Source organism: Alexandromys fortis, unplaced genomic scaffold (assembly GCF_014885135.2).
Source record: "Alexandromys fortis isolate MF-2015 unplaced genomic scaffold, M_Fortis_MF-2015_v1.1 scaffold_75, whole genome shotgun sequence".
NCBI classification, from domain to species: domain Eukaryota; kingdom Metazoa; phylum Chordata; class Mammalia; order Rodentia; family Cricetidae; genus Alexandromys; species Alexandromys fortis.
In genome coordinates, this window is record NW_026067956.1 from 3287802 (window position 1) to 3303083 (window position 15282).

A 15282-nucleotide genomic window follows, 5' to 3' on the forward strand; every position below is an offset into this window, starting at 1 on the left:
CGATTCCGAGTATCTAGACGCCAGTGGGAGACGGAGATCCAGACAGGTGAGCCTCGCGTTCGGCAGGCGCCAAGGATGGAGTTCGTGAAGTGTCTCGGCCACCCGGAGGAGTTTTACAACCTGCTACGATTCCGCATGGGAGGCCAGCGGAAGTTCATACCAAAGATGGACCAGGTAGGCCGAGCATCCTTGTACCCACGCGGGTCTGTGGCCGCTGCACGCACCGGAGATAACGGAGAACGGCCACGAGCGCTCCGGTCTCTTTGGAAGGGGGGTTTCCTGGCCCGGGTCCCACACCCCAGCTGGACCCTATCATCCTCTTGACAGGTCCCGCCCTACCCCCTACCTGTTTTTAAAGGTTTCTGGTTGTTCAAGCCATTACTTTTCCTGCGCACTTTTTTCCCCCCTAAACTTGAGGGTTTATTTTTACTCCAACGGCTGCGCTCCAAGATTGAGATTAGAGAGAACAGACTTGAGAAAATTTAACTCCACACCCACCACTCCTTCCAGTTTTCAGATACATCACCTCCCTCATACGCTCCCTCACCTTCCTGCAAGCCCCTATTTCCTTCCCGGGTGCTTCCTGTTTTCTTGTGTACATAATCTCCAAGTTATCACTAGCTGTTGGCTGCTGGAAGGCCAGAGCTTGGTTTTTGTTTGTATTTCATCGCACTGTACCCTTCGTTACATGTGTGCGTTTGTGGTGATGGTCACTCTTGTAATAAGAGTATGTAATGGTTGCATGAATGCACATGCAGTTGAATTAATGGTTTACATCAGAAGCCTTAAATTTTTCCCATCCGCTGGAAACATCACACTGTATTTTATTTAAAGAGATTCTTCATTGAATCACTTTAATTTTTTTTCATAATGCGGAATCCTCATTAGCTCTGTCAGGTGCCTCTCTGCCCTTCCGATGATGCCTGTTTACGGGACACCTACACTGTGGTAGATAGGTGCTGTTTTGGGTAAGCCACGGATGGCCATATAGCATCGACAGATAGGACCCCCAAAGAAAGAAATGCAAAGAGTACCTATCGGGGGAGAAGGGTGCACAGTTGTCAGGCTCTTAAGGAAGAATGACCAAAAGCAAAGAATCTCTGCTTTATAATGCAAGTCACTTGGTCTTGTGACCGCTCCAGCGACAGGTAGTTCACTTTCTCTGGGGAGGCCAGTTTACTGCCTTCTCCAGCCGCTGCTGATTCCATCTCCTCAGGACCCTTCTAAAGTGTCTCCAGAATGTTTTGCAGAAATCTGAGGAAGGCGTTGTGACCTGTGAGGTTCGCTTACCTGCTTTCTCTAGTACTATTCAACTTCAGAGACCCCATAGTCTGGTAGTCAGCTCCCAGGCTGACTTCCAGGTGTAAGATTCTCTGTCGCAGGCTTGTTCTGATTTAAAAGTCTCTGTTTGGTTCTACAGGGTCTCACTGTGCGGCCCTGGCTGCCTCAGAGCTTACTTTTGAGATCCACTTGTCTCTGGTCATGCTCGTCTCTGCCTCCTGAGTGCTGGAATTAAAGGTGCACCACCACCCCACACCTGACAATTCTGGATTTTAAGATACTAGAAAATAGGGTTATTTTCTTCATAAGTGTGTCTTTATGGCTTTCTATAATGTAGCTTGTCAACATGTGTGAAGAAGAAGTAGGGAACAAAGCTGCCTTGGAGAAGCTTCTAGACTTTTAAACCTGGTGCCCTTTCCCGAGTGTGGCCGGATAGTGAGGGTCATAGGGAAATTGACAGGACGGGGAAAATCAGTTCTTGTTAGGATGTGAGTTTAATCTTTTCAGGGTTACTGAAAGGAAGTAAGAGCTTTCAAATGCTCTGTGGCTTTTGTGAGCCAATATTCATTTGGCTCAGTATTAGGAAGAGTTCTCTGAGCACTGATGTGATACCATCAGTACGCGCTGCCACACCTGACTTCACACATGCAGGCGACAAATCATCTTAAGTGCAGATACCTTAGATTGTTGTAAAAAGTTACCTGTCAGCTGTGTGCGTGAGAGGCCCAGGTGAAGCGTGAAAGGATTGCCTGTTTGGACGTGGGCATTGTACCAAGATTACATATTCGCATTGCACGTTTACAAATCTTCAGAAATCCCAATGCTTCCAGGCTGGATGTTGTTGCTCATTTGAGCTCTTAGAGGGGGAAGCCGCCTCTGTTTGTCAGCTTCTTGAAGGGATGGGGAGCCTAAGCTTACAGTTCAGGTCCCCTGGCGGCACTGGTGATGGTAGTTTCCCCACCAGGGAGGCGTGTTCACTGCCTTCCCTCCTTCTGGGAATTTCAGGTTTTAGAAACTCTTGGACTCAACTTCAACCCTTTGTTTTGCTGCTTTTAGAGCCAGTTTTGGAATACAGACTCTGAGGTATTAAAACTCTCATATTCTCTTAAGAATACAGATTCACAGCTGGGCGTGGCGGCACACACGCCTTTGAAGCCTACCATAAGAGAAGGAGATGAAGGTGGATTTCTAGGAGTTTATGGTCAGGCTGCTCTACAGACTGAGTTCCGAGGCTAGTTGTGAACACTTACTGAGACCTTGTTTCGAACAACAGACCAAGAAAGTATTATTGCCACAAAGCTGTGTCCTTTAGTTATTTGTAGTATGACACTTTCCGGGCCATGTCCCTGCTCCTCCTTTTCCTTTAAAGTTCAGTTTTCATGGTTATGTGGTAATTGGGCAGTTCTCATTTGGCTACTTCAGAACCTATAACGCACTGGGCGTTTTATTTTTTGAGACAGGGTAAGCTCAGGCTGGCTTTGAACTCTGAACCTCCTGAGTGCTGGGATTGCAGGTGTGAGCTTCCAGGCACAATTAAAAATGCATTTTCATTACAAGATATTTCATGAAGGAAAATACCAAAAGTACTATAACAAACCACTGTGCCTGAGGTTAAGTATATATTCTTTTGGTCACACTTAATTTTGTTCTCCTCATATATCTTTACTAAGCGATTAAGTATTCATTAACAACCAAAGCAGCCAACTGTCCAGATCTAGCTCAGAGCCAAACACACTTGTTGCTGGCATGCAGTGGCCAGTACTTGGAGACAAGGCTCTTCTGCGCCATACCTTGACCTGTTTGCCCCTTGCCAGTGTCCACCTGCTTTTTCAGGCAATCTCCTCAGGCTTAGCGCTGTGGACATCCCAGATCTGTAAGGACACCTGCCTGGGGCTTTCTCTCCAACGTTGCACCTTGCTGAAAGGCTTTTGAAACAGAAGTGTGTACCTTTCAGTTAGTGCCATGACAGTTAGCTAATGTTTATTAGCTCTTGGTCTGTGCCAAACACTTTTACATAACCTCCCGTCTGTCACCCTTTGAGGATCTACTGGTTTTGTGTTTTCTAGAAGGGACTCAGGGAAGTTAGTAAGTTATCTAAGGTCCTGTAGTTATGGAGTGGAAGCTGGGTTTTGACTCAGTCTGAGTAGAGATTGTTTACTCTTTTAAAAAAGATTTAGTTAATGTTGTAATTGTGTGTGTGTGTGTGTCAGTGTCTATGTGGGTTTGTGGAGGTGAGTACAGTACCTCTGAAGTCAGCAGAGGGCATCAGATCCTGCCCTGGAGCTAGAGTTAGGGGTGGTTGTGAGCTGTCTCATATCAGTTCTGGGAACTGAACTCCAGTCCTCTGCAAGAGCAGTTCTTGCTCTTAACCACTGAGTCGTCTCTCCAACCCCTCCAGAGCGCTCTCTCCCAATACAAGTTGTTCTCTTATCTCCACATAAGCGCTGTGGCTTTCAGTATCCTCCACAAAAATAAATGAACAAATAGTAATAATGTTTTTCTTTTCTCTCTCTTTTTTTTTTTGATGGGCATGGTGGCACATGCTTTTAATCCCAGTGCTTGGGAGACAGAGGCAGGAGATTTCTGTGTGTTCTAGGCCACCCTAGGGTTAGTTTGTGAGTCCCAGGGCAGATGATGTTGTCTTATAGCTATCTATTATCTAAGTATATTACTTAGATTTTTTAAATTAATTTTTAATCTTTTTCTAAGATTTAGTGTACACTGGGGTTTGGCCTGTATGTGTGTCTGTGTAAATGTGTAACTAGAGTTACAGGTAGTTTCAAGCCGCCCTGTGGGTGCTGGGAACTGAACCCAGGTTCTTTGGACGAGCAGGACGTGCTCTTCACCACTGAGCCATCTCTCCAGCCCCTAAATTAGATTTTTTAAGACCGCATTTCCGTGTGTGTGTTTACTCGTACACATACGCCACTGCACACATGTGGCAGCCATGGGACAACTTTGTGGCGTTTATTCTCGCCACTCTCTGCCTTTACACGGGTAGCAGGAGTTGAACTCAGGTCACCAGTCCTGTTCAGCAAGCATCCTAATCCTCTGAGGCATCTTACCAGCTTCTCATTTAGCGTTTACTGAGGACAAATCATCCCAAACCTTAGGGCTGGGGTTGGGGAAACGTGTGCTGCTTCCTGATGCCAGGGAACTAGTAAGAGGAGGCGATGTCAAATCATGCTGTGCGTGTGTTTGTCCTAAGTTTAGGGAATCAAACGTGATGGTTTAAAGTAACAACTGCTACTTAGTTCCCAGTTGTCTGGGACAGCTGGGTCCATTTCTCCATGGCATGCTCAGCTGACAGGCAAGCTTGTGGCTGGATGAAAGGGTGGTTAACAGGTTACAGCCAGTTTAGGGGAGACACACATCTCATGGGACTCCATGAACACTGGAAGGGAGCAGACCCCAATACACACACTTCAGAATTCTGCATGTGTCACATCTGTTACTGTGCACTTGGACCCAAATGTCACCTGGGGAGCCAGGAGCGAGGGAGGAAAGAAAGACTCCTTCGTGATGAGAAGAGTCATGTTAACAGTTTAGTGCACTTCGTCACTCTTAGTAATCTGAAAGGGACACGTCCTGTTGTTGCTGCCACTTTGCAGATTACAGGTGTAGATTCCAGATGCAGTTTTCCCTCACAGGCCTGTAAGTGTGCCTCGGGGAGGGCCAGCCAGGCCTGGCCGCACAGCACCTCTGCTTCTTTCTGAGAACTGGTCTGTGTAATTAAATTAAAAACAAAAAAACACACACTCTACAAAGACCTGGCTTTTGTCAAACAGGTCCTATTGGGTGATAGAGGTAAGACAAGTCCCCAGAGTTTCAGGCAGAACTAATTACCAAAAGCATAGTTGGAGGAGGTCAGAGTGGCGAGGTCAAGGGATGGCAGATCTTAGGGTTGTGATCTACGGCAGGGGACTGTTTTTCTCTTCCTTTATAAAATGAGACTCTTGGAGACTGGGTGGCCATGGCAAGGGGCGGAGAGTGAGACTTGGTTCGGGCTGTCCCTTTTTCCTGGAGGGTTTTGATGGCCAGTGTGTTTACTGAGCTCTTAGTAAGCCGCTGTGAGACACCCCCCCCCCCCCCCCCCCCCTCCAAGTTGACCCCAAGACCTCGTGCATGCTAACCAGGTGCTACCACTGAGGCTCATGCTGTGGTGCGTGCTCTTCTGAAAGTGGAGGCAAGAGGCTCACGTGAGCCCAGAAGTTTCAGACCACCCTAAATGCCATGGTAATAGCTCGGGCCAATAAATAAATAAATAAATAAATAGCAATAGTTGAATATACCTTTAACTAGGGGAAACAAACAGGAAACCAAATTTCTCTTCATTTAGCATTTCTTTCTTAAGTAACAACAATAAGAAAACACTGAGGGAAATGTACCTTGAACAATATTGAGGACTGATTATTTCTGTAACAAAGAACAAATGTGATTCAGGCCAGGCATAGTGGTGCGTGCTTTTAATCTTTGAATGGGCAGTCAGGGCTACACACTGACACAGTACCCTAAAAAAAAAAAATCAAGTTCAAATAATTTGTCATTAACTGTGCGTATCAGCACATCTAAATGCATTCCCCCATGTGCAAGTTTTGTGACATTACTCAGAGGCCACAAAATAGAAGAAGCCAACCTTTTCTAAGGAGATTTGACTTCTGTCAAGCGTAACTTTTACTATTTAGACATTCATGTTCTCGTTAGTAACTTAATCTCCATGTTTCTTTATCATCAGTAAGATAGCAGTGCACTGAGGTACAGTACCTTAGCAACAGCCTGCTTGTTCCAGGCTGGGAATGAAAGGGGTTCTGTTTCTTTTTTTGTTATTTTCTTATGCCAAGAGGTCTTGGGGTATAGCCCTTCTTCTTCATCCTTCACCTCAGCCTCCCACGTAATAAGTCACAGCTGTGCTCACCATACCTGGGTAACTGAAAGGTTTTTTCTTAAGACTCAACATTATTGACCATATTATGGTTTGTTGTCCAAAACACTAAAAAGTATGACCTCTGCTACCTGTGTGGCATGGATTGTAGCCTGTTACACCTTCCTTGAACATTTAGGAGGGGTTCAGGGTAATGTTTGTGTTGTGTTTGACATGCAGTGGGTGCCTAATAAGTGGCAATTGTTAATCTTGCTGTTAAATCCAGTTCTGAGGTTCATGGGTTTTTAAGATTTAGATTTTCTTGTCCTAAGCAAACCTGTCTTATTAAAAATTAGAGAAGACAGCCAGGCAGTGGTGGCGCACTCCTTTAATCCTAGCACTTGGGAGGCAGAGGCAGGTGGATCTGAGTTCAAGGACAGTCAGGACTACACAGAGAACCCCGCCTGAAAAAGACAAAAGTGGGGGCTATGGCAGAGGGGCAAGTAGGAGTGGTGCTGGTAGCTGTCAGCTGGAGCCTGAGTCTTGGGAGTTCAGCCCTCTGTAGCCATCCGTACCCTTGTCCTAAATGCCCTTGAGTCCTGTCTTCCCTGCATTGGAGAGTTCTGGGTATGTTCTTAGCCTCAAGCATCAGTGAAAAACGTGGGCGACCCCTAAGGACAGTAGCTGTAACATACATACAGGAAGTTCACATATGAAATCTTGCCAACATTCAGAGAGCAGTGTAGTTCTTGGTAGGATTATTCTTAGTCGTTTTGGGGGCTGTTCTTCAGGGTGACATGCTGCAACCAGAAACAAGTGATGTGGAGGGCACAGAGGAAGTGAGTCCTGTGTCTCCTCGGGATGATGGGGTGGGGACCGCTCCCTAAGACTGCTCTCCAGCCGGTGGTGGCGCGCGGCCTTTAATCCCAGCACTCGGGAGGCGGAGGCAGGATCTCTGAGTTCGAGGCCAGCCTGGTCTAGAAGAGCTAGTTCCAGGACAGGAACCAAAAGCTACGGAGAAACCCTGTCTTGAAAATCAAAAAAAAAAAAAAAAAAAAAAAAAAAAAAAAAAAAAAAAAAAAAAAAAAAAAAAAAAAAAAAAAAAGACTGCTCTCCCTCCAAAGGCAGTGCCACTGTCCCCAGCATTTATTGCTTCCCTGTGAGAACAGTCCCTAGACCATTGTCACTGTAGATGATACTCATGGGGCATGAGTCAGAGAGCTGTCAGAGTTGCTCACCCTGGGTGTAGATCACAGCTGTGATTTGAGCAGTGAAGAGATTGAGGCAGGGGGATTGCCATGAATTCCATGCCTGCCTGGGCTACAAGAGTAACATGGTATCCCAAAAGAGAAGTTACTCAGTTTTTTCTTGTGAACCCTTACCTTTCTACCTTCTGAAAGAGTGTATTTTAAAATCCTCCATGAATGTATTGCTTTATTCACTGGAACACTGTGGGTTGTTTTCATGTGCTTGATTGTGAATTTTACTTAAATATGCTGATCAGTAAATATTGGTTTTAACTAGTATATCTTACTGAAAATGACAGCAAAATGAAACTTAGGATTATATATCTTTTTTTTTTTTAAAGAAAGCCTTACTCTTTGGACAAAATGATGTGTATTCATATTAGGAAGTGTAGGAAATACAAATAAAAAAGGACATAGCTCACAGGACCCACCAGGGTCCAAGGTTCCCTGCCATTCCACTGCAACTGTGGATTGCCTACTAGTAGATATGCCGTATCTCAAAAGCGACTCCCCCAGTCGATAATTGTGTTTCCCGTTTCCTGGAATGAGGGGAGAGATTGTGTGCAAGGGGCACGTGGAAATGCTATACCTTCGGCTCAGTTTTCTTGCTCATAAAACGTTCATATAAAACACACACAGCACAAAACCGCAGGTTTGGTTTGGCATTTGTACTAAGACGCCATCCAAACCTCCAGTTCCTTGCAAAGTGTATTTAGCCCTTCCTTGTTTCCCACGCGAAGACCAGCTCACTGCACATCCCTGATACCGCTGCTAAGAGCAGTGATTTGAAGGTTTCTGGCGGTCTTAAGCAGGGCTGGGTCAGCCACGCAGTGCAGCAGTTGTTGAAGCCAGATTCTCTTCAGAAGAAAATAATCGCAGTGGGCGTAAAGAAGCCTCAGAGTAGAAATGGACTCTGTCCCAATTATTAAGGGAAAATTGAGAGGGTAAGGGGTTATTGTTTAGATGAGACAGTGTGGTCATGTGTTTAGGTTGGACAATTTCAACTAAAATTGGGAGTGCAAAGACAGACCCGTTGTTGGGTGTGGTGGTCCATACGCTAATCTCAGCACTCCACTCGGGGGAGGTAGAGGTAGAAGAGGGTACACGATCAAGTCCGAGGCCACCCTGGTTGGTCTACATTCCGATTTCCGAGCCAGCCAGAGCTCCGTAGTAAGACTGACCACAAACACAGAGCACTTCAGTTTACCAAAGGCCAGCCTAGTTGACAAAGGATTCAGAGGAGCCTGCATAAATAGTTTTGTTTTGGAAAAACACAGGGAGAGAGAGCCAGCCTTTCCGAGCTGCGCCAGTCCGTGTCCCCCTCACTCAGACCATTTGCGGTGGCTGGAGAAAGCGCAGCAGAAGGGTGGGCAAGGGGTTCGTGCTGGTGGGGGCGTGGCCAGAAGCGACAAGGGGCGTGGTCCGGACCTGCACGTGTCGGTGAGTGAGGCTTGCTCCCTCTGCTCTGGCCAGTGCTAGCCCTGTCCGATCTCCGCCCTGAGGTGGGCGCCTATGGAGGAAGGGCTCCACGCTGCACTCCCCATGGCAGCCGCTGGCAGCACCAAGGCCATGGCCTTGGTCAAGCGCACTTTGGTGCTCAGCCCGGTTGCTGCGCCCAGGACTCCTGGCTCTCCCCCACGGTGCTGCTCCTGGCCCCCCACCGCCTGGCCTTGCAAGGATTGGTCCTGGGCTCGGAGCCCAACTGCCAGCTGCCTGCCCCAGCCCCACTCCTGCTCCACGTCTGCCACTGCGGTATGTCTTCTCTGCCCACAGGACTCGCTCAGCAGCAGCTTGAAGACGTGCTACAAGTATCTGAATCAGACCAGTCGCAGCTTCGCCGCTGTTATCCAGGCGCTGGATGGGGAAATGCGGTTAGTGGAGAGCCCTAACTCCGGGAGGACCGCTTTTCCAGGGGACTTTGAGTCACTGCAGCCACGTTGGCTCACCGCTTAGAATTATGAGCTCCTTAAAAGAAAAGAATATGGGCTCCTTGTTGTGGCTTAGGCAGGACTAACCCTCCCCCTCCACACACACACACTGCGCCCATGTGTTTACTTGCAAATGCCCTTCTAGACACCTGGCTATCTACCAATGTCTGCCCTCAGGCCAGTCCTTTCAGAGAAGGGGGTGGGGCAGCCATGTTTATTACCTTCTTTTAGGCCTGGCACCCGCACCTGTCAGTGAACAGGCCTGGTGTTTTTTCTTAGCTCGTTTGTCACCTTACATTTTAAGCATAACTGAGTCTTCATAATGTTCACATTGCACACAAGTTTGCAGTGGTTACCACGACAGCATTCATGCTGAAAAGTTTTGCGCCTGCAAAATCCTAGTTCCCTCTGAACATGGGTCTAAACTGTTGGTCCCTGACATGCATTGGTTAATTGTAAAGCATTCTAGGAGTTATGGTATGGCACCCACCTGCTTAGGTTATCACTTTTTACAAAACTAGAGAGTTTATCACTCCCATTAAGACAGGGTAACAAATACAAGATTGATAGTCTGTAACATCACTTCTTAGCTCTGTAGAGTTACTGGGAAGACCACTTAGAAAATGGCCCGGCACAGTTTAAATGACTGTTATTGAAGGAGGGTCTCACTCTGTAGCCCAAGTTGTCCTGAACTCCAGATCCTTCTGCCTCAACCTCCCAAAGCTAAGATTACAGGCATGAAGCACTATTCTGCTTTAAATGTGACTTAAAAATAAATATTTTCAAAAAGAGACTAATGAAATAGTTTAGCAGGTAGGGCACTGCTGCCAACTCCGACAACTTGAGTTGGGTCCCCAGAACCCACGTGGGACAAAGGGAGGACTGATTCCCAGAAGTTGTCCTCTGACCTTGCACATGTGCTGGGGTACATTCATGCTCCAACACACACACACACACACATCAATCCATACACGAAATGAATAAATAAACGCATGCTCCTTGCCCTGTTAATAGCCTTCCCTTTTTCACAGCCACGCAGTGTGTGTGTTTTATCTGGTTCTCCGCGCTCTGGACACGGTGGAAGATGACATGACCATCAGTGTGGAGAAGAAGATCCCGATGCTGCGCAACTTTCACACTTTCCTCTATGAACCAGAGTGGCGCTTCATGGAGAGCAAGGAGAAGGACCGCCAAGTGCTGGAGGACTTCCCCACGGTAGTGGACTCTCTTCTGGGTACATATGTTGCTAATTGGCAGTGCTGTTGTCACTCAGCCCCGGGGCTGAGGGCAGCCGGAGACGTGATGGCCGAGAACTCTGGCAGCTGAGTCCAGCACCAGATGTCTCTGCTTAAGATCCCAGCTTACTAATTGGTAATGAGGTAGAGACCCCTCCCTACATCGGTTTCTGTCTGTGTGTAGAGACGATAACAGCTCCCTGATTCTAGGTCTACAAGAGCTAGTGCCAGGACAGGCTCCAAAGCTACAGAGAAACCCTGTCTTGAAAAACTAAAAAAAAAAAAAAAAAAAAAAAAAAAAAAAGATTCTAGTGTTGTTAATTCTCTTTCTACAGGGCGTTGTTAAGATGTCCCGGTCTGTTCATACAGAAAGACTTCTGTACCGTCACACAGTTCAGGCTTCTAAAAGATACCCTCCCCCCCCAAAAAAATTTTAAGTGAATGTCCAGACTGGCTCTCTCGGACCTATTGACTGTAGTGTAGCCTTCAGGGAGGCTGGCTGGCTGGGATTGCTGTTCAGCATGGGTCACATCTGTGGGCAGGGTGTGGGCTGCTATAGCAGCCAGGTGAAATCCTTGGCACTTCCCCTGAGCTGTGACTCAGTATCCCAATCTACATGGGTGGAGCTGCAGAAGTTGGGTGTTTCTTAGGTACAAAGTTCTTAGGTCAGTGCCTGGTGCATACTAAGTGTTGTGTAGGTATTAGCTCTTGAGGTGGGTTATAGTTAAAGCCCCAAGCTTTAGGCACTCGAAACCTCTTGTACATGGACCTCACTTCGTCCTTTTCTAGAATTTGCATGGTTAGCCAAGTCAGTGGTCCCTGATACCCTAAAGAGGGCATCTGTTTACTGCATAGTTGCTAGAGTTTTGGAGAACAGAGAACAGTCCTCATCTGCCGTTTACAATGAAGGAATCTATCTAGTCTGTACATCTGAGTGGGAGGGAGTCAGGTGAACGGAGGGGGAGTCCACCCAGGTTTGAGAAAGACTCCTTTTGGGCAAGGGCTGTTTCCACTTGCTGAGATCATGTTTTCAGGGCCAAAGCCCAAAATCTAGTGTACTGTGTTATGACTCCAAGAAAGACTGGAGAAATGCCTGATCTGTTAGAGCTCTGAGCTAGGGAAGAAACTGGTGCATTGGTGTCTTCGAGGTACCTGATGGTCCATGCATGTTTCCTCTGAAACTCAGCGCTGAGCTCATTCTGAGCCCTGCCAGTGTCGATGACATGCTGTGAGCCCCCTGGTGTGTCTTTTTAGAAACAGACATGGATTTTGCTTTTCTCTTCAGTACTAGATATGGAACCCAGGGCCCTATGGTCTCTAAGTACTCTTATTTATTATTACTGTTCTGTATCCTCAGCCTGCCTTTTTCTCAAAGGCTGACCATGAACCCACTTTGTGTTTTAAGCTAACCTTCCTACCCCAACCTCCTAAGGAATACCAGACTTGCCTCCAAAAATCCATTTTGCTTTGTTTTTGAAGCAGGATTTCAGTATGTTTCCTTGGCTGGCCTGGAGCTGGATGATTTGGAACTCACAGAGCTCTACCTGCCTCTGTTTCCCAGGTGCTGGGATTTTAGGTGTGTGCTATCACATCTGGCCCAAACTACTTTTCATACAGGGACATTACAACCATTAAATACTTTCTGGTTGTGGGATAATTTTCTTACATGGATCATAAAAGTTTAAGGTAACCTCCATGCAGTGGTGGCTCAGCCCTTTAATCCTAGTACTCAGAGACAGAGGTAGGTGGATCTCTGTGAGTTCAAAGCCATCCTGGTCTACAGAGTGAGTTCCAGGACAGCTAGGGCTGTTACACAGAAAAATCATGTCTCAAGGAACCAAAACAGTTAAGTTAGCCTCATCTGCCCAACAGAAAGAATATAAAACTGTGAGAATGTTAAAGTAATTTGGGGGAGATAGGTAATTTTCAGATCTTTGTCAAGTATGTTGGTAAAGCCCAGTGTCTTCCTTGATGCATGTGGCAGTCCAATGGAAGAGAATGTTTGGCTTTGGAGGGCTTCAAAGGTGAGCAGTAAATTGATCTTTTCCTGTTTGCACAAGGAGGTTAGGAAACAGCGAACTGTCCCAGCTAGAGAAAAAGGGAGCTAAAATATAGGCCAGAAAAGAAGCCACTTGTTATTGTTAGCCATTTATATCCTGATAGAGGTGAAGACAGGGTTTCTCTGCAGCTTTGGAGCCTGTCCTGGAACTAGCTCTTGTAGATCAGGTTTTGGCCTTAAACTCACAGAGATCCTCCTGCCTCTGCCTCCCAAGTGCAACAAGTATGCTTATCAAGGCCAGGTAGATAGAATGTACTTTCAAGGGCAGTTTATTAGTTCCATTTGTAAATTTAAATGGTTTTGCCACATATGATGTGTGGACCTCACACGCTCTTGTTCTGCAAATAAGCCAAGTGGACTCTCTTTCCTGGAGGCACAGTGTGTGAGCATGCTGTCTTGTGTTTGTCTGCTTCAGCCTTGAGGGTTTTTTGGTTTTGTTTTTTTTCGAGACCAGGTTTCTCTGTGGTGCTCTGGCTGTCCTGGAATTCACTCTGTAGACCAGGCTGACCTAAGACTCAGAGAGATCCGCCTGCCTCTGTCTTCCCAGTGCTATGACCTAAAGCGTGCGATTGGGTTTGCCGCAGCCTTTGTAATGTCCTCCCATCCCTGGCTTTTACTTACACCATCTGCAGTGTGTCTGTACTTTCTACATTTTTGCATACGAGGGAGCTGAGGTGCAGAGAAATTCAAGTCCCTTGCCTAAACGGGGAATCAGGGTTGGAACCCAGGGTGCCTGGCCCCAGCAACATGGTGCTGATCTGTGCATCTTTTTTGCCTTTTTATAGCTGGGTGAGGTGCGGCAGTGGAGGCAGGAGGGATTTGGAGCTCAAGGCTAGCCTCAGCTAGATAGGGAGTTTGAGGCCAGGATTTATGTAAACTTGTCTGAAAAACAACAAAAAAGCTCAAAGGACAAGAAGAGGTTAAAACATCCAGATACGTCAGCACACATCAGTGAGTGCAGAGAAGCGAAGGTAGGAGGACCAGGAGTTTAAATCAGTTCTGAATATCATAATAAGAACCTGCCTCAGAAGGAGGGTGGGGGGCTTAGAACAACAAATCAGGCAGTATTTTAATCATAATCTGTCCAAGGGGAAGAGTTTGCCTTTGAAAGTTAATGAAAGTGCCTTGAGCCTCTTGCCCTGTTTGGGATTTGGCCTTTATTGTCTCAGGAGACTTATCACCATAATGTGCCTTCATGTCCTTGGAATGGCCAGCAAGTGCAGCAAGTGTTATAAGGACCTGGGAGTGTGCCGTGGTTGTGGCTTGGTCCCCCAAGGGCTTGTGTTAAGTAGCAGAGCCTGAAGAATACAGATCTTCCCTCCGGGTTCCAGGAAGACATAATTCCTTGTTTTACTGGAATTTTTATTTTCATTTGCTTGACTTAAGGACACTAGCTTCAAGAAGGAAGTACTTGGGGACCCTGACTGATGAAGGGAAGTGGCTTGTCTGATCTGGCCTGTGAGCTCTGCGGGGCTGTGCACTTCTGCTTGTACCATGAAATGTGTCATCTTGTGTTTTGTTTTGTTTGCTCTTCATTTCAGATCTCCCTGGAGTTTAGAAATTTGGCGGAGAAATACCAAACAGTGATTGCTGACATCTGCCAAAAAATGGGATGTGGGATGGCAGAATTTGTAGACAAGCATGTGACCTCCAAACAGGACTGGGACAAGGTCAGTGTCTCTGTGAACCGGATCTACATCTGCTAAGTTAGACAGCCAGCAGTCACCGTGGTGAAACTCAGAGCAAGGACAGCATAGCCTCCAGATCTGGATTTTCTGGTTTAACCAACGTCTGTTGAAATTGACTGTGTCCTTACACCCACCTAGCTTAACGTTGTCAGTGGTAGTCCGTGCCCTAGAGGGCTCACTACTGCCAAAGTGAGTTGTAAGAGTATCCTGAGCTGCAGTGAAATATCAGGTACATGGCCAAATCATTTCCTGTATTACAGAAGTGATGGTGCTTTTCAGATTTTAAGAACAATGCTTGTTGTTACTGGTATTTTCTTTTCTGTTACAGAATGCTGTGTGTGTGCACGCGTTAGTGTGTGAGTCATCAGATGGGCAAAATATTTCTCTTTCTACTTTTAGAGAAGTTCAGTGATAAAGAATAATTAGGGGTCTCCAAGTTTTTCATTCCTTCTTAAATGTCTGTGGAGTTAAGCCATATCTAGAGAGGACCTTCTTGTGGTTCTCACTGTAACGTGTCCAGAGTGATGGAGAGCGCACGAGAGCAAGAGATGGGAGCCCCGGCCTGAAGCTCATTTGTAACTTGCACTAATCCACTTAGGCTGGAGCTTTCATGGCCTCCATCTCCCACAAGGCATCTCCACCTCAGCACCGTTGCTCAGGAGACTTCCCAGCTTGTGCTTTTAGAGAAACTGAATCCATAGCAACTGCTGACGAGTGGAGAGCTGGGCTATCCCTGTGGGCATGGTGCATCTTCTGAGGAGAGTCAGGAGAGTGGGGATGAAGCAGACACAGTAATAGCTTGTCTGGCCAGAGCTTCCTCCTCACCAGTAGTGTGGAGTACAGGTCAGGCTAGGAGTTGTAGGCTACGATGATTGCTCATCTGGACAAAGGGAGACTTGACAGTGTGTGTGGCCTGCTCACTTATTTGTTGACCTCTCAAATACCTAAAGAGTTTATGTGATTTCTATTTCCTGCAGAGCTTG

At 46.7% G+C, this 15282-nt stretch overlaps 1 protein-coding gene across 1 annotated transcript in view; it reads left to right on the top strand.

The window, feature by feature from the left end:
• Positions 1-15282, top strand: part of Fdft1 (farnesyl-diphosphate farnesyltransferase 1) — a 29916-nt gene continuing 14634 nt past the window's right edge. Inside the window, exons 1-4 of the mRNA XM_050152105.1 lie at positions 1-174; positions 9163-9260; positions 10349-10532; positions 14153-14281. Of these exons, the coding sequence (XP_050008062.1) occupies positions 76-174; positions 9163-9260; positions 10349-10532; positions 14153-14281 (510 nt within the window). The 5' untranslated portion in view covers positions 1-75. The remainder of the gene's footprint in view (positions 175-9162; positions 9261-10348; positions 10533-14152; positions 14282-15282) is intronic.